This window comes from Nerophis lumbriciformis, linkage group LG11 (assembly GCF_033978685.3).
Source record: "Nerophis lumbriciformis linkage group LG11, RoL_Nlum_v2.1, whole genome shotgun sequence".
NCBI lineage: Eukaryota > Metazoa > Chordata > Actinopteri > Syngnathiformes > Syngnathidae > Nerophis > Nerophis lumbriciformis.
Window position 1 is genome coordinate 20,974,951 of NC_084558.2, and position 23,071 is coordinate 20,998,021.

A 23,071-nucleotide genomic window follows, 5' to 3' on the forward strand; every position below is an offset into this window, starting at 1 on the left:
AGCGATGTAGTACTCCTTTGCGTTGTGTTTTCCCCAAAAGACGACACCCAGTCTTTCTTCCAGCTCAAACATGGTTTATTCTGGTGAAAACAATCATAGTGAGTCTCCAATCAGCCTTCTCTATACACTCTAAACCGTCACATGGAAGAGAGCAGACTGACTAACACATTAACACACGATAAAAAAACACACAATACCTGGTGAAAACAATCATAGTGAGTCTCCAATCAGCCTTCTCTATACACTCTAAACCTGCACAGAAATAAAACAAAACAAAACTTAACATAAATGTGTCTCCTTTATGCCTACAGCAACACAGTCCCTGCTGGGACATGTGACGTTCAGTGACCATAAAAAAATATAGGAAATTACAGTACTAAACTTAGAATAATAAAATTTGCAAAATAAAGAATCACATTACATAATGTGTAAATGTAATAAATTAGATAAGATGACATTAAAATAAAATGACATTAAATTAAGAGGAGTAGTAAGACAGTAAGCAATTGAGATCATAAATTACCTCTGTTACATTCCCCCCTACTGATCTCAACTTGCTCCTTCAAGCTCAACCAAAAGAAACACACAAAAAATTAGAGTAGATTGTGAGACAATATGAAACAAAAACCACACCAGGTACCAAAAAACCACTCAGAAAAAAAAATTGTCCTCCTATTCGATTGTGCAGTACTACTAAGATCACTGATTCTGAGTATTCCAGTCACAAGACTATTCCTGAAGAATTAGAATGGGAAAGGTTAGCAACGCCTTTCGACACCCATAGGAAAACATGCCCATCTACATGTTAAGTCACTCACAAATCAAATTAAACAGTACCAATAGACATCACCTGAATACATACTGTATCATTAGTCACACACAGATTTCCCTGTTCTGACAGAAGGAAATAAAACAAAAATCAGATCCCCATCAAAATACCTGAAATCAACATACACCTTTTCTCAAAAACATCGCATAGCATAACCATTTAGCGACCAGCAAGAACTTTCTGGTGCATATTTTGAATAAGCTTAACAACTGGCCTAACAGCTCTACCACACCTCGTTCTCACATCGAGTGCCCTATCACTGAGAAGGTTACGCACTGCCCCTGCTGTGACAACAGAACCGGCATAAGACGGCAGCACGTTATCTGGAGGTGTGGTGATAGCGGAATGGGGTTCAGTCAGATCACACAGACCGGACTGGTCATGTTCATCTGCAGGCTCCACTGAGTCATCCATGGCGGCTACATCTGCCACAGCTGTCATTTGATCTCCAGTGGAAACTGGGAGCTGGGACACCCATGTGACAGTCCTGTCCTGTACACTGTCAGGTGGCATAGACGGTCCGTCAATGTCCACATCCAGGGCAGATCCATCCACATCAGTCAGGTCACTGACAAAAGAACCAGGGTCCTCAGGTTCAGTCGGAACAGGTAGAAAATTCACAGGCATGATGAGATTCCTGTGGACCACTTTCTCCTGGTCTGTAGCACAGTTCCTGAGTCTGAAGGTATGAGTGCTCTCCTGTTTCTCCACAACAGTGTAGAGGTGGTTCTCCCAGCGATCATCAAGTTTCCTCCTGCCTCTCTCTCCCTTGTTAGCCAACAAGACCCTGTCTCCAACATCCACTGGTGCACCTCTCAGCTTGCGGTTGTAAAGGTCGGTTTGCCTCTCTTGCTGTTTAGTGGCTGAGGTCTGAGCGATCCTGATAGCATTCACCAAGTCACGCCTGAGACACTGGACATAATCATCGTAGTCCACCACCTGATCATCCAACAGCACAGACTGGAACACCATGTCCACAGGCAACCTGGGGGTTCTGCCAAACATGAGTTGAAAAGGGGCAAAGCCAGTAGTCTCGTGTACAGTGGCATTATAGGAGAAGGTGAGAGATTTCAAGAGCTGAGGCCACCGCTGCTTGGCCTTCGGTGGAAGGGCTCTGATCATATTTCCAAGGGTGCGATTGAACCTTTCAACCACTCCGTTACCCATGGGGTGGTAAGGAGTCGTGTGAGATTTCTCCACACCAGCAACTTTGAGCATTTCAGCGATCAGATTGCTCTCAAAGTTCGCCCCCTGATCAGAATGCACACGCTCAGGAAAGCCATATACACAAAAAAAAATTGTTCCAGAGCTGCTGAGCGACAACCTTAGCTGACTGGTTGGGACAGAGATAGGCTTGCGCAAGCTTTGTAAAATGATCAGTCACGACAAGCACATCTATGGACTTGTTGGAGGAATCTTCAGCTGACCAGAAATCAATGCAAACCAACTCAAGAGGCCTGGAGGACTTGACACTCTCGAGTGGCGCTCTGGCCTCAGGTTCAGGGGACTTGCTGAACACACAACGACGGCAGCGCCGCACATAGTCCTTGACATCCCCTTCCATTCCATGCCAATAGAACCGCTGCCGAGCCAGGTAGAGCGTCCTTCTCTGCCCCTGGTGACCTGCCTCGTCATGCACTCCTTTGAGAACTTTTTCCTTAACAGCAGAGGGTACAATGTACTGGTAAGTCTTTGTCTTTGTTACCATATCTTTGGAAGTGCGATATAGGACACCCGACTTGACGATGAGTCTGTCCCAGTGTCTGAGGAGTCGCAGAGCATCGACAGGTTCGTGTGGACGTTCTCGTCTTGATGGTCTCCGCTGCCGTCCCACAAAGTGAAGCACACGACCCAAGCCAGGGTCATCACGCTGTTTAGCAATCAGCTCATCTCTCGGAAGAGAGGGGAAATCAGCCAGCTCTGGTGGTTGAACGGACTGGGTGAGCTGAGGCAAAAAGAAAGCATGAGGAGGTGGACACTCTTGATCCAAAGAATGTTCAAGGACAGCAGTCACTGACTGGGCAGAGATAGTTTGCCCACTGGGCACCACCACAGTGTTTTCAGAGGCCACAGTGAGGAGTTGGAGCAGTTGCAGCCGGCGCACTGGGTCACAGGACAGACGGAAAGCGTCCTGCACACAGTCAGAATGTAAGGCCCTTGCTTCCTCCAAGAGTGCACCATAAGGGACCTTCGTTAGGCGATGAAGCACACTTGGCTGCACAAATGGCTCACGGCTGAGGGCGTCTGCCACCACATTTTTAGGGCCAGGTATGTATTTGATCTCAAAGTTGAATGGGACCAACTTTGACACCCATCTCTGCTCGCAGGCATCGAGCTTTGGTTTAGTGAGGATATGCGTTAAGGGATTGTTGTCAGTCCAGATGGTAAATGGCTGTCCCCTCAGCCAGTGACTGAATTTGTCACAAACAGCCCACTTGAGCGCGAGAAACTCCAGCCTGTGTGCTGGATAGCGGGACTGGGCATAGTTGAGCGACTTACTGGCAAACGCGACAGCTCGTGCAACATCATCACCCTCAGCCAACTGCGACAAAACAGCTCCAAGGCCGTTGGAGGAGGCATCAATCGACAGCAGGAAAGGCTTACTGAAGTCAGGATGAGCAAGGGTGGCATTCTCCAACAAAGCCTGCTTCAGCTTCCTGAAAGCTTCACTGCATTCCAGAGTCCAATCAGCAGAAGAGAGCTTCCTAGAGACAGGTGGGCGCTTTTTGTCCTTGGTATTTTGCGGCCTCTTCACCCCAGATGTCAGTGCAAACAGAGGTTTGCTAATGCGTGAGTATCCCTCGAAGAACTGTTGATAAAATCCAACCATACCAAGGAATGATCTGATCTTGGAAGGAGAAGGTATGTCGGTGCCCTCCTCCATCAAGTCTTTCTCCCCCAGGCCAACAATGGCTGTGACTTTGTCAGGGTCAGTGGAAATGCCATTTCTCTGCACGATGTGTCCCAGAAATTTCACAGATGGTCTCATGAAGTGGCACTTTTTAGGAGCAAGCTTCAGGTTGTGCGTCTGTAACCTCTCAAACACCATTTCCAGCCTCTGCAGTGCCAACTGTTCAGTGGGAGCGAACACCAAGATGTCGTCTAGATAGCAGAGAAGGCTTAAGAAGTTTTGATCACCGAAGATCGTCATCATCATCCTCATGAACGTGGCCGGGCTGTTGCACAGCCCCTGAGGGAGCCGGTTATATTCATACAGTCCAAAGGGAGAGGTAAACGCGGTGAACTTCCTGTCCTCCTCATGAACTTCCACATTATAGTAGCCTGAGGTTAAGTCCATAGTCGAAAAGAAAGCGTTTCCTCCAAGAGCAGCCAAGGCGTCAGCCTGGTGAGGCAGGGGATGTGTGTCTCTGATGGTGCGCGCGTTCAGCCAGCGAAAGTCTGTGCAGAGCCGTAGGTCACCGTTCTTTTTCCAGACAAGGACAAGTGGTGAGGCGTACTCACTTGTGGACTTCCTTATGATGTCTCGTTCCTCCATTTCATTCAGAGCTACCTTCAGCTTCTCATAATGAGATGGGGACAAGCGACGATATGGCAGTCTGAAGGGTTTGTTGTCACTCAGCCGGATGTGATGGACAAAGTATTTGGCTTTTCCACAGTCCAAACTGTTGCGGGAGAAGATGGACTCATATTTGGCCAACAGATCAACAAGCTTAGTCCTCCAGAATGGAGACAGACTACTTGAGTCAATGTCAATGTCCCCCAGTCCAAAATCATGGAGTGTCAAGCTGTAAGGTCTATGTGCAGCATACTCTGAGTCAACTGTTAAGCTTTTCTCACTACCTGTGTCAGTCTGGTCAACCGTCCTGGTAACTGTGCATTTTACATCATTGGGTTGGTCATTGTCATACAAGTAGTCAGTGTCAAAGTCCTCTAGTGCTACACAAGGGGACACGTCTGCAATTATACAATTGCGTTTCAGGGTTACTGGTTTAGTAGCGGGGTTAATGACTCTCACTGGGACCCACCCATCGCCCCATAATGGCGTTACAACCCGCCCCACTACTATTGTTCGTGGCACTGTGCGCGACTCACTTGGCTCCACAACCACTGCGCTGCCAGCAGAGAGACATGCATGGCTGGGCAGGCGACCCCAAACTAAATGTTCTGTCATGGGCTCCAAGGTCACAGCATGTTTGAGTTTGACAGCGCCAACCTTCTCAGGGCACTCACCATCTTTCCATGTCTCCACAGCAGCCAGTAGCTGCAGCAAACATTCCCCCTCCACGGATGTCTTGTCGGAAAGTGACACTTGCTCCCAGAAATTCCCAGAATATTTCAGAACGCGAATGAGGTGTTTTATGACATTGCTGCCAAGAATGAGGTCATCACATTGGCCGTCCACAATAAGTGTGGGTACTGAGATGTGACAGTCAAAGATTGTCATCTGAAGCTCACACACGCCAACAGGTCTGGTTTTTGAACCGCCACATCCAATAAGGGTAACAGATGTGGGAGAGATCAAGTCAGAAGAGATAACATTAGCCTGCTCAAGGAGAGGAAGCATACAAGAGCTCAAAGAACAGGCCATCGAACCACTATCCAACATGGCACGTAGCTCCACAGCATCCTGGATCAACACATCAGTGTGGAAAAGATTATCTGTCGCAGAAAGTCTCTGTGTGTTTTGAAATATCACCTTAGAGCCATCATCTGTTGAAGCACAGAACTGTGAGTAGATAAGACTCAAGGTCAGCATCGTTAAAATCTTTTGGGGACATGTCTTTTGGCCCTCCACTAGTCCCCTGGTCATGTGGGCCATTTAGTTTCCCTGCTGGTTGGAACCACTAGGTTGGGCAGCAGGTGTGTCCCTGACCGGAGCAGCAGTACAAGTTACAGCTTGATGTCCTGCAGCATGGCAGCGGAAACAGAGACGTTCTCTCCTGCAGTGGGACATCGTGTCATGGTTATCATCCTGACAAATGTTACATGGACCCTGAAATCTTGTGCGGCCGCCATTTCTTGATCTAGGTAGCCTCGAACCCTGGGAGGCCTCCCGCTGCAATAAGCGTTCCAGCAGAACAATGACATGTTCAAGTGACTGACCCTCAGCTGATAATGTTCTGCCAGCTGTATTTGTTTGTGCGGCAGGAGTGCTCTCAACAGACTGAGCATGACTCTGCAGAAGTCTCGCAGGCTGGGTAGATTGTGAGCTGTCAGCTGGACATGTGGACTGACGCTGTTGGAGACGCCTTCTGCGGTGGAGTTCATCCAGCCTCACCTGAATATCAGTAGCTGTCCACTCCTCTAACGGCTTGCAGCTGAAGACTAGAGACAGTTCAGTGTCAGGGCAGTGCGTGATAAACATGACTGTTACTTCACGAGATGGGTTTTCAAGAGTCTTGCCCTGTCTCTTTAGTCCTTCTATTGCATTGTCAATGGCTTTGTTAAGCCGAATCCAGTAATCCACAGCATTCTCGGTGGGGTGAGGCTTTGTATCATAAAAGTCGGCTAGTGGCATAAAGGAAGTCACAGAGTCACCAAAGTGCTGTTTAAGAATGTCAAACACAGGTTGCGGGCCAGACTTTAAGTCCAAGGAAGGTTTGCTGCGCAACCCAACAGTCACAACATCACGTGCCCTTCCCCTTAGCTTACTCAGAACCTCATCTACCTGTTCACATAACCCAATGCCCCTCCTACTCAGATAAAGCCTGATGGCTTCCTCCCACTCAGAGATAGAAAGTCTGTCAGTGCGGTCTCCCCTGAAAGTATGTGGTTCATAACTATCATGAGAAACAGTCAGGTTAACCTTAGAAAGATCAGCTACACTTGACCAAGCAAGGCTAACATTAGCAGCTGGGATGGACTGTAAACATGAAACAATGTTTTCACCTATACTGGTCCCTATCTGCCTTACCAAGTCACCGAGAAGAGAAACCGGGACATGTTCAACATCCTGACTGGGAGGTGCAGACTGCTCACCCACCCACATATCTGCCGTGGCACCTGCATCATCATACACAGTATGAGCAACATTAGCACGGTGAGGAGTAGAAGTAAAGTTTTTGTCCGTCATAAGCCCACCCACAGCCGGTGACTCACTAAACCACCTTGTTGCACCCCGACCAATACCTGACATATTAAACCCATTCATAGTGAAAAAGAAAAGAAAAAAATCTCAATTAATATAAAAAACTTTTTTTTTTTTTTATTCCACACTTTTTCTTTCACTTAAAAAATGTTTTCCTTCTTATCACTTATTTTTCTTCCTTTGAGATTTAATTCTCAAATAAAGAGAAAACACTTTTTCTTTTCTTTTTCTTGAGGCTACCTTAAATATAATACAGTCCACAGTAAGTAAGCGAATATACAGTATACGAGGCTCCAAGCCACAAGTAGCGACTCACTGCACCGTCAGAAAGCTGATGAAACCACACGTGGAGTGGATGGATGGAGAGTTGTTTGTCCCACGTTGAGCCCGCAGGAACACCAGGAAGAAGAATGGGTCACGGCACCATTGTAGCGATGAAGTACTCCTTTGCGTTGTGTTTTCCCCAAAAGACGACACCCAGTCTTTCTTCCAGCTCAAACATGGTTTATTCTGGTGAAAACAATCATAGTGAGTCTCCAATCAGCCTTCTCTATACACTCTAAACCGTCACATGGAAGAGAGCAGACTGACTAACACATTAACACACGATAAAAAAACACACAATACCTGGTGAAAACAATCATAGTGAGTCTCCAATCAGCCTTCTCTATACACTCTAAACCTGCACAGAAATAAAACAAAACAAAACTTAACATAAATGTGTCTCCTTTATGCCTACAGCAACACAGCTAGCCTGCTAATAAGTTAGCTGAAAGTTATCAAGCTAATACACGGGGCAGCCTACCGTCACATGGAAGAGAGCAGACTGACGACACATACGGGCTACAGCCCGGAAGTCTGCTGGGACATGTGATGTTCAGTGACCATAAAAAAATATAGGAAATTACAGTACTAAACTTAGAATAATAAAATTTGCAAAATAGAGAATCACATTACATAATGTGCAAATGTAATAAATTAGATAAGATGACATTAAAATAAAATGACATTAAATTAAGAGGAGTAGTAAGACAGTAAGCAATTGAGATCATAAATTACCTCTGTTACACATGCTATGTCCAGGAAAAAAGGTGTTTATCCATGTCTGCCTCAAGCAACTGGAATCGCACCTCACCTCAACACATGCCAACATGACACTTGCTCCTAACCAAACCTCAAGCCCAATGGGGACATTTTTTAAATCAGATTAATCACATTAAGGGATTTGGATTAATCTGCCCTGGTGTAAGAATCGAGTCCATTTATTGTCAAACGCAGAAGTGCAGCAATGTTTCTTTAAGCAACAAACCATGCACACTCACACATTAGGAGCTTACATTTAAAACAATATGAAACTTTATATTTATTTGTGCAGTGAGAAAGATGTAGGAGTGCCATGCACTGAGAAACACTTTTAGCTTTGCAGCTAAAAGACCTCGGATTGGTGGAATATTGAAATTCTATAAATATTCATCTTTACATCTGGCGAGAGATTTAGCGTTCACCTTTAGATTTAGATTTAGATTTAAATACAGATTTAACATCAAGATTTAGATTTATCATTTAGGTTTAGATTTAACATGTAGGGCTCTCATTTATATTTGAGATTTAGATTTAAGATCAAGATTTAACATTTAGATTTTAAATGTAAATTTAGATGTAATATTTAGGTTTAGAGTTAACATCTAGTGCTCACATTTAGGTTGACGATATATATTTAAAATTTTGACTTAACATTTAGGTTTGGATTCAACATTTAGACTTAGATTTAACATTTAGATTTAATATGTATTTTTAGATGTAATATTTAGGTTTAGATTTAACATTCACATTTAGATTTAAAATTCATATTTAGATGTAAAATTTAGGTCTGGACTTAGTTTTAAGATATAGGTTTAGATTTAACATTTACTTTTTAAAATTTAGATTTAACATTTGGAGTCAACATTTCATTTAAACTAAAATGCGATGAAAAAGAGCTGTATGTGAGAACAAGTGAGCTAAATGTGAGAAATATATCTGCTATAAAAGCATGATTGAACTTTTACATTCGGCACCCCATATAGGATAGATCTAATATTGGCATTTGTATAATAACGCCGACGTGTGACATGCATTGACATGTATGCTGCTAAAAGCAGCTTATTTTAAATGCATATTTGCATCAATCGTAGAGTGTGCAAGTTAAAATTAAAGTCCCATCAATAGTCACACACACACACGAGGTGTGGTGAAATTACCCTCTGCATTTGACCCATCCCCATGTTCACCCCCTGGGAGGTGAGGGGAGCAGCGAGCAGCAGTGGTGGCTGCGCTCGGGAATAAATGTTTGGTGATTTAACCCCCAATTCCAACCCTTGATGCTGAGTGCCAAGCAGGGAGGTAATGGGTCCCATTTTTATAGTCTTTGGTATGACTCGGCCTTCCAGTCTCAGGACGGACACTCTAACCACAAGGCCACCTAATATCGTGATTAGGTGTATGTATATTGGAAGGACCGGTAAAGTCAGGCCTGATCCTATTTTGTATACGTTTTCTGAGTTGACTGCTATTTTCTGTTTTCCATCCATTCATTTTTCTGCATTCGGGCGGAAGGCGGTGTACACCCTGGACAAGTCGCCACCTCATCACAGGGCCAACTTAGACAGACAACATTCACACTCACATTCACACACTAGGGACCATCGAGTGTTGCCAATCAACCTATCCCCAGGTGCTTGTCTTTGGAGGTGGGAGGAAGCCGGAGAATTGCGCTGTTATTTTAGTTTCACTTCCTGTTTGGCTTCTCCATTCTGGCCTGAGCGCTGTCTTCATCATTGGGAATCTAAATCGTTGCTAATTGCTAACGGTTTGTGTGGCATGTAAATTGTCTATGCTTAGTATTGGCTTTGCAAACCTGCAGAGCTTTCCCGGTGCTTCCCTGCGGCACGAGTCCTTTGTGTTTTTGCCATAAATAAAGACTCTTCTTAGCTGCGCATCGTCTCCAGTCTCTGCATCTCGAGGTCACAACTACCGCAGCGATGCGTACACTGTCTGAAAACAACCAAAAAGCAATGACGACTACAAGATATCTAACAGTGTACATTCATTTGCAATCTAGGAATGTGACTACAAAAAACAACTTGCAAACCTACTCAGAAAATAGCTAAAAAATGTTACTGTTCAGCAAAATTTACACCAAAGCATATCCAATCCATATTATCTAGAGCAGTGTTTGTCAACCACTGTGCACGTGGTGGAATATATCTTGTCTGGCATGCCGTGGGAGATTATGTCTTCTCACCTAATTGGGTTAAAAAAAATGTTTGCCAACCAGTAATTATAATCCGCAAATAATGTGCCATTGTTGAGTGTCTGTGCTGTGTAGAGCGCGGCAGAGTAACCATGCAATACTCTTCCATATCAGTAGGTGGCAGCAGGTAACTAATTGCTCTGTGGATGTCCGGAACATGGTTTGCCGTGATCACAATATGCAGACGACAGTGGGAGGCTGCGTGCAGGTAAAAAGGTTATCTAATGCTTCAACCAAAAATAAACAAAAGGCGAGTGCCGCTAAGAAAAGGCATTGAAGCTTAGGGATGGCTATGCAAAACGAAACTAAAACTGAACTGGCTGCAAAGTAAACAAAAACAGAATGCTGGACGACAGCAAAGACTTACAGCGTGTGGAGCAGCAGACGGCGTCCACAAAGTACATCCGTACATGACATGACAATCAACACCAAAATAGGAGCGCAAGACAAGAACTAAAACACTACACACAGGAAAACACCTAGTGGTTAGAGTGTCTGCCCTGAGATCGGTAGGTTGTGAGTTCAAATCCCGGCCGAGTCAAAAATGGGACCAATTATCTCCCTGCTTGCCACTCAGCATCAAGGGTTGGAATTGGGGGTTAAATCACCATAAATGATTCCCGGGCGCTGCACCGTTGCAGCCCACTGCTCCCCTCATCTCCCAGGGGGTGAACAAGGAGATGGGTTAAATGCAGAGGACAAATTTCACCACACCTAGTGTGTGTGTGACAATCATTGGTACTTTAACTTTAACTTTTAACTTAACTAAAAACTCCAAATAAGTCACAGCGTGATGTGACAGATCGTGACAGTACATCTACTTTGAGATGAGTTATAGTGATGCATGGTTGGTTATCGTTTGAATTTATATCCAACAATTTGCGACGACTGAGTTTAATTTTTTTATGTTTTCTGCTAGTGGTGTGCCTCGGGATTTTTTCAATGAAAAAAATGTGCTTTGGCTCAAAAAAGGTTGAGAAAACTGATCTAGACCACAAATAAGTGTATTAAATTGTAGATTACAATCATCACAGGTCCCCTTTAACCTCTTTCTACATGATTTATTCCTGCTTTTATTGCTATATCTGTGCAAGTTTTTTATATTGTATATATATATATTTTTTTACATATTTTAAACCAAGAAATACATTTTTTGTAAAAAGTAAACTTTGTTGTTTGATTCTAACTATATTTACCTCTATCTGGTCGGTCTAGCCCTATTCATGGGACTTTTTGAGGAGATGGAAGGGTGAGAAATAATTGATCCATTCTGTGCCCGGGGGCAGTATGCAGTCAGATGGTGGGGTTGGTTGTGGATCTTAATCCCCTTTCTTGGGTCCCCTGTCAAGCCCGACCCTTGGGCTGCTCTGCACCTCAGCTAATCACCCCTGCTAGTGCGGATAATCTGCAATCAGCACTTTCTCTGTCAGTCAGTCATGATACAAAGAGAAAGGACAGCAGGCTGAGGTTCGGGTAGTTCAGACAAAAAATGTTAGAGCCCTTCCCAATTAGTTACATTTATTTGTGATTAATTTGTGTGAACACTATCACCAGAACCCTTGTGTAATTAGTGTGATGTGGTTCACTTTTTTTTTCAATTGTGAATAATAAATAGACCAAATACACCTGCATTGAAATGACAACACAAATGCATAAGGAAATTACGAATACTTATCATTAGGCTTTTGTCATTAAGCTTAGCGTACGCGTTGGAAATGCTGTGTCTGGAGCTTGTTTTTCCGATAGTGACTGTTGCCAGTGTTACCAACTCCTCAGCAAACAATTGATGGTCCTGTAACTAGCTAAGTGTCATTAAATGATTGTGTTTTCTATTGTCATTTTCATATTTTTAACACCAACCCCATTTCCGACTTATCAATACCTACACGCGCTTACATGCGCATATTTCTACATAGATTTTAATTAAGGCTGTCAAGAAAAATGCGTTAATGGCTATGACTAATTTATTAAATGAATGACGTAAAACATTTTAATATATTGTAGATATTAAAAAAAGATTGTATTCCAAACAGAACAATGAAACAGTCACATACGGAAAAGTTATTTGCACGATCTGCAAGGAGTTTCAGTTTGACCAAAGGAAAACTGTCACTTTCTAAACAGGTATGATTTTATTGTATACATTGTAGTGGTTGCTTTAAGGATATAATTCACCACACCTTTTTACTTGACTTTGTCGTCATTACTCACTGCCATTGTTCTATTGTGCACTTAACAATGTTGTTCTTGTTTACCATTCATATATGCAGTTAAGAGTGACTAATTCAGTGCGACCCCTTTAAGTGACCGTCTAGAGATTAACCCAAAGGTGGGGGTTTGTTGTGACCGCCATTTTGAGTCGCTTTCTTCTGCTCCTTGTTTTGAATGAACGGCGCACAGGTTTGTGTGTCAAAGATTTTTTTTTTTTTGTGTCCTGTCCAGCTTCTCAGGCAAATCATATAGTTGATGTAGATGCCCATGTCGGCTGTTCAGATTTACTTTACAAAAGAGAAGTGTAGGATACTTCTCTTGTTGCCTTATTTGTATTTGACTTTATTAAATGTATTTATATTATCATTTAGTGCAGCCGGGCCGGAGCAGGAGGGGATAGAAAGAGAAAAAAAAAGAAGACAGAGGGGGAAATTGTGGGGACAAGAGGGGGATTAGACAGAGAGACAAAAACAACAACAGCAAACAACAACAACAACAACAATAGAGCAACATCAGCAAATATGACATGTACAAATATGATGGTAAAAGTAATAGCAAATAAGCAGTTAGCGAAAAATAAAAAATAATACAGAAATGACAATGAGCATTATTACACTACAAATGGATCAATACAAATACCAATAGAAATAGCGCTATTGATAATGAACAATACCAATAATTTACCTTTATTATCAACAATACAGTTGTTTAAATGCAACAATACATATACGTAATGATAACTTGAGATACGAAAGAATGCAGAAAAATGGAGGGGAAGAAAGAGAAGCAACCTACATTAACCTTGTAGATTGTTATAGTCACAATAGGTTAAGCTTTGTCAGTGTGCCATGTGTTACACCCAGTTTACCCTAGGGCAACAACGTTAATATATGTTTGATGAAACGTGATTATGTGCATGAGTGTAAGTATGCATATGTACTTGTATATGTACAGAATGTGTATATGTGTTTGTACAATGAATGTATATGTACAGAATGTGTATATGTGTTTGTACAGTGAATGTATATGTACAGTATGTGTATGTGTATGTTTGTATATTGAATGTGCGTGTGGATGTACGAACATTAGGTAGGTAAATACTGTATTTGTGTATGTATGTGGGAGCGTAGGTACCTATGTACGTATGTGAGCATATGTGAATTTGCATGTACAATACATTCGACTCCCAGAGTGCGTGGGAGCCAGAGCACGGCCCCATCACCCCCGAGAGCCCAACCCACAAACAGGAGGCGTGGTGCCCAGGGAACCAGGGACCACCGCCCCCACGCAGCCAAGCCGGCCAGCGACAGGAACCCCAGAGCCCGACCCACCGTACCGCCCACAAGGGCCAGCAGCAGGCCTCAGACAGACGCACCCGGCAGAGGACAGGGCACGAGAAAAGCAGGGGACAGCCAGACCCCAAGCCAGCGAGAGACCACACCCCACACGGGCAGAAAGGCGAGACGCCCCGCCCGAGGGACCCAGAGACTCCCCGCAACCGGACGGGAAGACCGCCCCCGCCCCACCGGCAACCGGGCCCCCACGAGCCCACCCCCCACCCCCAGAGAGCGCGGCGAGGCCAGCCCCCGGCCACCCCACCCAAACCGGCCGCCGCAGGACCACCCAGGCACAGGGCCACGGGAACCACCCACCCCACCCGCAGGGACCCCAACGATGGAGATGGAACAACCAGCAACCGCCCCGCCGAGCCCCCCCCCCTGAGGGAGGGGAAAAATTAAAAAATAATATTAATAAAATATATTAAAAAAATAAATAAATAAATAAATAAATAAATTAATTAATTAAAAAAAAAAAAAGAATTAAAAGAAAATCACAGACATGCTGACAAACAAGGTCACTACCCCAGCAACTGGCCGACTCGCAGCACCTCGGAATACCTTGCAGCACCAAGCTACCACAATAGACGCAGGGACTAGGCCCAACAGGCCCCAACCAAGACGGGCACCCGGAAGGGATGGACAGCGGGACCCAGGAGCTCCAGACACGCAGTTCGGATGCAGTAGCCTGAGGCGTCGACCCCCGTCTGACAGGCAGGCCCAGAGCGTACCCCCAGAAATATACATACATACATACATATATACATACACACATACATGTATACATACCCACACATACACATATATACATATACATACACATATGTACACATACACATATATAAACATACATACATACACACACATATACATACATATACACAGTTCGTCAGCCCCGACAGCCATCACGCGCGCGCACTGCCACCAGTCACAACATCAGCCACACCCCTGCACCAGACCCAGCAGCCACGGGCGCCCACACCACAAACAAACGGCAGCAGAAACAGCAGCCGCAATAACCCCAGACAGCCAGCACCAGCCAATCAAATCAAAGCGATCAAAAAAAAACTGCGACCAGCAACCACACGCCACCAGGACCACGGAGACCAGCCGGCGCCAGCCCGCCAGTCAGCCCGAACGCCAACACGCAAACAAGAGACACCAACAACCCCCCCAACCAAAAGGCCCCCCACCCCAACCCAAACCCGCACAAACACACCACCGCCCAAACAACCGAGACACAGCATCCATCAAAGATATTTTTAAGTTGTCTTGCTTTCGCGTTCCAAGCGCAACAACTTATTTTAGCTTTGGTTTCTTTAAAGGTCTACTGAAACCCACTACTACCGACCACACAGTCTGATAGTTTATATATCAATGATGAAATCTTAACATTGCAACACATGCCAATACGGCCGGGTTAGCTTACTAAAGTGCAATTTTAAATTTCGCGCGAAATATCCTGCTGAAAACGTCTCGGTATATGATGCCGTCTGCGTGTGATGTCACGCATTGTGGAGGACATTTTGGGACAGCATGGTGGCCAGCTATTAAGTCGTCTGTTTTCATCCGAAAATTCCACAGTATTCTGGACATCTGTGTTGGTGAATCTTTTGCAATTTGTTCAATGAACAATGGAGACAGCAAAGAAGAAAGCTGTAGGTGGGAAGCGGTGTATTATGGCCGGCTGCAGCAACACAAACACGGCCGGTGTTTCATTGTTTACATTCCCGAAAGATGACAGTCAAGCTTTACCATTGGCCTGTGGAGAACTGGGACAACAGAGACTCTTACCAGGAGGACTTTGAGTTGGATACGTAGACACGGTACCGTGAGTACGCATGCAGCTGCGGTTTCCAAACATTTGATCGCTTGCCCGTACGTGTGTGCCGCTATGTGCATGTCACGTACGTAACTTTGTGGACTTTGGGGAAATATATGTGCTGTATGAACTTTGGGGAGGTGAACGGTACTTTGGGCTGTGGGGTTGAGTGTGTTGTGCAGGTGTTTGAGTTGTATTGGCGGGTTATATGGACGGGAGGGGGGAGGTGTTTGTTATGCGGTATTAATTTGTGGCATATTAAATATAAGCCTGGTTGTGTTGTGACGTCTTGTGTTTATTTACTGTTTTAGTCATTCCCAGCTGAATATCAGGTCCCACTCGCCTCTCACAGCATCTTCCCTATCTGAATCGCTCCCACTGCCCTCTAGTCCTTCACTCTCACTTTCCTCGTCCACAAATCTTTCATCTTCGCTCAAATTAATGGGGAAATCGTCGCTTTCTCGGTCCGAATCACTCTCGCTGCTGGTGGCCATGATTGTAAACAATGTGCGGATGTGAGGAGCTCCACAACCTGTGACGTCACGCGCATATCGTCTGCTACTTCCGGTACAGGCAAGGCTTTTTTATCAGCGACCAAAAGTTGCGAACTTTATCGTCGATGTTCTCTACTAAATCCTTTCAGCAAAAATATGGCAATATCGCGAAATGAGCAAGTATGACACATAGAATGGACCTGCTATCCCAAACAGGCTCACCAGGGCCTTATCTTCGTCTCTTCTGGCGCATGCTTGATGATGGTTCCATCAAGGTGTAACACATTGTTGAAAAAGTCAACATTGTTATATATTTGTATTTAAATGCTTCACTGATATTGCTTGTTTGTCAAGCATGGAGAGTTTGCACTTTGTTCTGCCGTCTGTAGTTGTTTGATGTGTGACACAGGAGAAAACATGCACAATTTGTTTGATGTTGCCACAAAAAGATGTGTACTTTCCCCATTTTTTGTTCACCTCGTCCTTGTTCTCAAATGTTGATTCGTCTAAATGCAAAACAAAAGGGGTTTGGTGTCGTTCTGTGCTCTGAAAGGCTGCGGTAGTTTTCTATGACACATCTTACATGGACACTTGCCAAGCTTCTAGCGGCAACGATCGCCTGATGATGCTTCAGTGCATGCGCACCAACCATGACCAGCCCAGACGACTTCAAGGATAAGTTCTTTGTGGATACAAAAAAAAGGTGAAAACGGAACACTGCGAAGACATCCAAAAAGTTTAGTGGGTGTCAAAAAAGGAGGTGTTCTTTGGACACAAATTTAAACAAAAATGCAAAATAATCGAGGCACTCGCTTCTTGAGTTGAAATGTCTTTCAATATTTCTGGCGTGTCTTAATGGACCTTTAATAAGCCTGGCGCCTTTCAGTGCCACAGCCTTCATCAGGAGGACAAACTATTTCCAAACTACACCATGTAATCTTAAAACCAAGAGTTCCTTCAATAGGGCGTCCTAAAAACACACCTGTGTGGGCATACCGCTACTGAATGGTAATGTTTAACATCACGTCTATGTGTGAATGAATAAATGTATTTTGTATATTGTGGATTGACGTTTATGAATCCACAAATTCTTCTTCATTGATGTCACCACATGACCATTGCTGGACAAATACTATACAGAAACACATTTACGCCCTACTGGACATTGTACAAAACGGGTTATTTTCTGGCGCATTTAAAAATCATTAAACCCGCATCAGCAGTTAAAACATATCTTATGTGGTACTGTCAAAATTTAAATTGCAAAAAACATTTTAAACGTGAAAAAATAAAGAAATAAAATATCTGAACTCGGCAACACGTTGGAAGAGGGGTTAGTGCATCTGCCTCACAATACGAAGGTCCTGAGTAGTCTTGGGTTCAATCCCGAGCTCGGGATCTTTCTGTGTGGAGTTTGCATGTTCTCCCCGTGACTGCGTGGGTTCCCTCCGGGTACTCCGGCTTCCTCCCACCTCCAAAGACATGCACCTGGGGATAAGTTGATTGGCAACACTAAATGGGCCCTAGTGTGTGAATGTGAGTGTGAATTTGTGTTGGCCCTGTGATGAGGTGCCGACTTGTCCAGGGTGCACCCCACCTTCCGCCTGATTGTAGCTGAGATAGGCTCCAGCGCCCCCCGCAACCCCAAAGGGAATAAGCGGTAGAAAATGGATGGATGGATGGATATCTGAACTCACATTTCATCGACAGCTGAGCTAGCTTCCGGGGTTGGCCAACATGAAGATGTAGTTTCTCTTTAAATATCCTTCTTGAAAATGGCCTTGCAAATATATGTGTTGTCTTGTCTAATCATAAAATATGCAGACGAGGCGTGTTGGCTGACTTCTTAAAGTTTAGTCCATAGCGTGCTTATCCAAAACATCCCACTCCCGGCATGTCTACATTCAACAACCTAAACAGGGCTACTGCGCATGCTCTTCACTACTGTGACATGCTGGGTAATGGAGTTCTTATGTTACCTGGCTCATAACTTCACTATATATCTGGCTTAGGCCATCTAGGAGGCCTTACTGACAACAACGCGTGATCTGATTGGCTATTGCAACTATCTATCAACTGTATGTCCCCGTTCACTTACAGTGCACGGAAGCCAGCATTGTTAATTCTGAAGGTCTGTGGCAGATTTCGTACAGCATGGCAACATAAGCTAGCTGAATTCTGATTGGATAAAAACTCTACAGCGCTGGAAGGCGCATAATATGACATGAAGAGAATATGAACACTTTTAGATACTTAGGGAAAGTAAATTAAAAATTGCTTTTATCTTAAATTATGATCATGATTTCTGGTTATGTTAGGCCAGCAGAGAAGGCCTTGCTGGCCCTGACGGCACACCACTGCGTGTTAGTCAGTTTTAGGGGCATATAATGTTTGGTGTCATCAGCCTAACAGTGAAAGTTAACACTGTATTTGCATATGATGTCATCTAGCGGCAGCATATGTGACATCGTTATGGGAGTCACGTTGCATCCTGTCAGTAAGATAGGAGTTAAACCAAGAAAAGGCTAAGTCTGACATACCAATACGTGTTTTGATATGTTCTAATAGAATAATATGTTTTGGTAAATCCCACCAGGGCCGATGGCAGTGCATCCCGACGGGCCCTCCTTCTTAGAACATTCTCCCAAAGGCAACAATGGGGTTCAATGTCCGATGATTCGACTGCAAGGTTAATAGTTGAATCAGATTACTCCAAACCGAATTGTTCAATTTTCGACAATTCTAAAACAACTCTATTCCATATGCTCATAGATTGGCTAGATTACATAATGGAAATTCACAAAATGTCTGGCCAGTGGGTAGTTTCCTGTACGAATAGCATATTTATGCTCGCCAATCTGTCTTCTAATGGACTTTTTGTCATTCCAATGTAGAAAACATTGCAAATATGGCATTCTAGCCTGTAATGTTGTCTTACAGTGGATAAAATGGGTAATTTGATATTCCTTTTGTTGATGGCTGTCTAAAAACTAATAATAGAGAATGATGAGACAAATATTTCCGGAAACTCCACTTGACAGTTTCAAAAGCTGTCCTACTTTGAAAGATAACTTCCAGAAGACATGTCTTAGATCCATATTTGTTGGCTCATACTGATATAAAACTTTATTCACTGAACTAATATATAGCAAACAAAGACATTTTTAGACAATCATTCACAAAATGAGTATAGAATTATGCACATATTGTTTTTGTAGGTTTGTGCATCTGCATTTTTGGGGGAAGTTCATTAACCTGAAATACCAAATACATAACTTTGAAAAGTGCTAGACAAATCAATTTTAGAAAAATAGAAGACAATTCAAACCACAAGCTCTTAAATGGAAATATGTGGATAACAAGCAAGCAGTCCAAGACCAGCATATCATGAATTATTTAGTCAAACAAAACACGAACCAAACACTTAGCCCTTCCAGCAGTACAAGTACTATGATATTTATTTTGGTTAGGTATTTTCCTAGCACACCTCATAAGAATGATGTGACTGCACTGCTACAAGCCCTGCCCATAATTCTAAAATGAGCTACATTAGAAGTTGCCCTGAGCAATCCCTGATCTTTGGCCTCCTGTCTACCCGTTACTTTTGCACCTTACCTCGTAGAACCCTGCTGGAATCCAAGGCCTCCTGACTTGCAATTAACCTCCCCCACAGGCATGCACACAAACACACACACACTTGTGCGTGGTGATTAGCCAGTGCTAATGGCTTTCTGCCACTCTAAATACGCTCATAATTCATGAAAATATGTTTTGACCCTGCACTGGCTTACTCACTTGTTTATTAACGAATCAGAAAGGGTGTAAAATAAACAGTGTTGTAGCAGAATGGAGCTCATCTCACTCCATCAGTGAACAAAAGATGTAACAACCTTTGCAGCTGTATGGAGTCCACCAAACAGGCAAGGATGGGCAGTAACGAAGCTACGTAGCTACTTTTTTAATGAGTAGCTTTACTTGTAGCTTAGCTGCTTTTAGACCCATGTAGCTATGTAGTTTACATCAAAGCTACAAGCTACAAAGAGAGAAATGGACTGCGAATCCAGGCCAAAATAAAATACAGAGAAAATTGAATGACCTGCATGAATGACAACATCCGTACATTCATACATGCGGAGAAAATCCATGATGATTGGTTAGTGTTCGTATGATGAGTCACAATAGGCTAAGGTTAGGGCAAATTATTACGGACTGGCCAATCAGAGGCAAGATAAGTCGGGTCAACGAAACTAGTACGCCAAATCATAACAGACCCGCACTCATGTCACATGACGACGAGAGAGTCAGAGACAGAGGGACGCTTCAAGCTGACGATTAAGAAAAAAAACAAAGAAGGGATTCTTTCCCGCAGATTCGATTTTTCCTTTAGTGATGAAACCGGCGTTCTGAAAACCCACAATAATGCGTGTCCTTGGCCATATTTAGACAAATTTATGTGTTTAGAGAAAACAATGCCCAAAACCTTAGTTTTTAGTTGTTTACTCTGTGAACCAAAATCATAACTGCTCTCTTCATCTTAGACGTGGAACACAAATTTAAGAACGCACATTAAGGTGAGTTGAGTTCATGAAAAGTTTTACTGCACATAACCATTACACACAAGTCAAGGTATCGATAGATGCTGTTTTTTTTACTGTAGGATAGAGAAAATTAATAACATTATAGGAAAAGGCCAAATAAAAGGCAAACTAAAATACATACATACAGTGGGATGCAGGGACCACTAGAGGTAGTTGTAGGGTGTCTCCAGCTAAATGACAGATAGTTAATAGTAATCGACCCTTATTGGGTCCATTTGTACACTCTCAGTTACATTAACATTGATATTATACATGTGGGCCCATAGATAGAAATGCTGTTAAATGTAGCAAGCTACTTTTGCCATGTAGCTTGTAGTGTAGCTTGCTACAGGGATAGCTTCCCCTGTAGCTTAGCTACATTTAATCGAAAGTAACTTGTATCTTAGCTTACTACATTTTCCAAGTAGCTTGCCCATCACTGCAAACAGGTACCTGTATATTGGAAAGTGTGTTATGTACTGAAGTGTTTCTACATTACAGTGAAACCTCGACATACAAATTTAATTGGTTCTTCAACATGGTTCGTCAACCGAAAGGTTTGTATTGTGAAGCATAGTTCTTCTTAAGAATCAATGTAAACATGAATAACTGGTTGTAACCTCAATGAAAGTCCATGTTTTAGTAAAAAAAACTGCACACTTTGAAGACACTATAATGTGTGTACATCCATCCATCCATTATCTACCGCTCGTCTCTCTCAGTGTCGCGGGGGTGGCTGGAGCCTATCCCAGCTGCATTCAAGCGAAAGGCGGTGTGCACCCTGGACAAGTTGCAGGGCCAACACAGATAAAGAGACAACATTCATACTCACATGTACATCCTAGGGACAATAAGTGTTGCCAATCAACTATACATACACGAATATATATATATATATATATATATATATATATATATATATATATATATATATATATATATATATATATATATATATATACACATATATATATATATATATATATATATATATATATATATATATATATATATATATATATACACATATATATATATATATATATATATATATATATATATATATATATATATATATATACACATATATATATATATATATATATATATATATATATATATATATATAGATATATTAGGGCTGTTAAGTGATTTATTTTTTAAAATCAGATTAATCACACTCTAATTATGTGATTAATTATGATTAATCAGGTTATTATTTGCTTGCATACATAGAATGTTCTTAAAAAATATCCTAATATTTGGATACAAATTTAATTTTGTAGTCAGAATGTAATACGGGAACGTTTTCTAATTGTTTTACTGAACTGCAAGTCATTGATTTGTTCAAAACTCAGTAAGTACAGTAAGAATTAAGTGTACATATTTTTTGTGTCTTAGATAGAAATATTTCCTGCTTAACTTAATAAAAATTAACGTATTTATTAAACAGGTGTCTGTCCTTCTAAACTTAAAACAGAATACATTCAGTGTGCAACTTTATGATAGAGCAGGTCTCCAACTTTCATCACTATGAAAACTACTGTGACAAAAAGAGAGGTGAGATATTTGTTTCACTAATACGACTGGACATTTCTTTCTGGATAATTGGGTCAGCACTCTATTTATGTCAAAGTAGCTTGGCTCCAAGTTCATACATTTGCAGCTGCGTGTCATGCCAACCTCACTCTCCTGGCTTCCGTCTGCTCCAACGTTTCAGCTTCTCTTCGTGTTCGCATTCTCTAAGCAACAGTTCATCCTCTGTATATTCAGCTTCAAAAAGATAAGGTTGTGAATTTTCATTTTTCAAAAATAGTCGTTTTTGTTGTGTTACCAAGTCTGTCATGATTAGAACCCACTCGTATTTGAATCCGGAAGTAGGAACACAAATTGTTGCCGGAAGTCGGACGTGTGCTGCTATGGAAACGGAAATCAATGTGCGGAAGAAGTCAGTTCCGGCAATGATTTAAATGACAAAAATACGGAAACATATTGAACATACATATCATTATGAAGGTGTCTGTCACGGACTCGCATGACTGTGGTAGTTGTGACCCCAAGAGGCAGGAGACAGGAGGACTACATACAGGTAAGAGTATTTTAGTATACAAAAAAAGGCACAAGGTGCAGCAGGGAAGTGCACGTAAGCAATAAACAGCAGGCAAGGAGAGCCAGACAGTATGTGACATTTAACACAAAATATTTCTCGAGCTCTGACAAAAGGGCGAAGCAGGCATTTATTGAAGCCAGCTGATTGACAACCACTACCAGGTGTGGCCAGGCTGCCAATCAGCGCCAGGTGAGAGGAAAGAGCGCTCAGTGAGACATGCAGGAAAAGGAACCCAAAATAAGAGAGCTACACAGGAAATAAACACAAACTAAGGAAGCATAACAAGACGTGACGTGACAGATCGTAACAGTGTCAGTTACTACATTATATATAGACTTGCAGTGTGTATA

At 42.8% G+C, this 23,071-nt stretch overlaps 2 protein-coding genes across 2 annotated transcripts in view; one reads left to right on the plus strand and one right to left on the minus strand.

Annotated features, from left to right (window-relative positions):
- The window catches only part of rbfox3a (RNA binding fox-1 homolog 3a), a 1,142,209-nt gene that overhangs the window by 473,426 nt on the left and 645,712 nt on the right, over positions 1 to 23,071 (plus strand). The gene's annotated exons all lie outside the window — the stretch shown is intronic.
- LOC133610629 (uncharacterized) lies at positions 329 to 7,946 on the minus strand. The gene is made up of 2 exons (XM_061967071.2): positions 3,428 to 7,946; positions 329 to 2,181 (listed from the first exon to the last, which is right to left on the minus strand). Exons 1-2 carry the CDS (start codon positions 5,607 to 5,609, stop codon positions 989 to 991), a joined length of 3,375 nt encoding a protein of 1,124 aa, XP_061823055.1. The 5' UTR covers positions 5,610 to 7,946; the 3' UTR covers positions 329 to 988.

What these genes read in the sequence shown, in the direction of transcription:
- LOC133610629 (XM_061967071.2), bottom strand. Translation starts at nt 5,609, where the DNA reads ATGGCCCACATGACCAGGGGACTAGTGGAGGGCCAAAAGACATGTCCC. An exon ending in TCATCCTGACTTCAGTAAGC is followed by an intron (nt 2,182 to 3,427) that starts CTTTCCTGCTGT and finishes GCTTGCGCAAGC; the next exon opens with CTATCTCTGTCCCAACCAGT.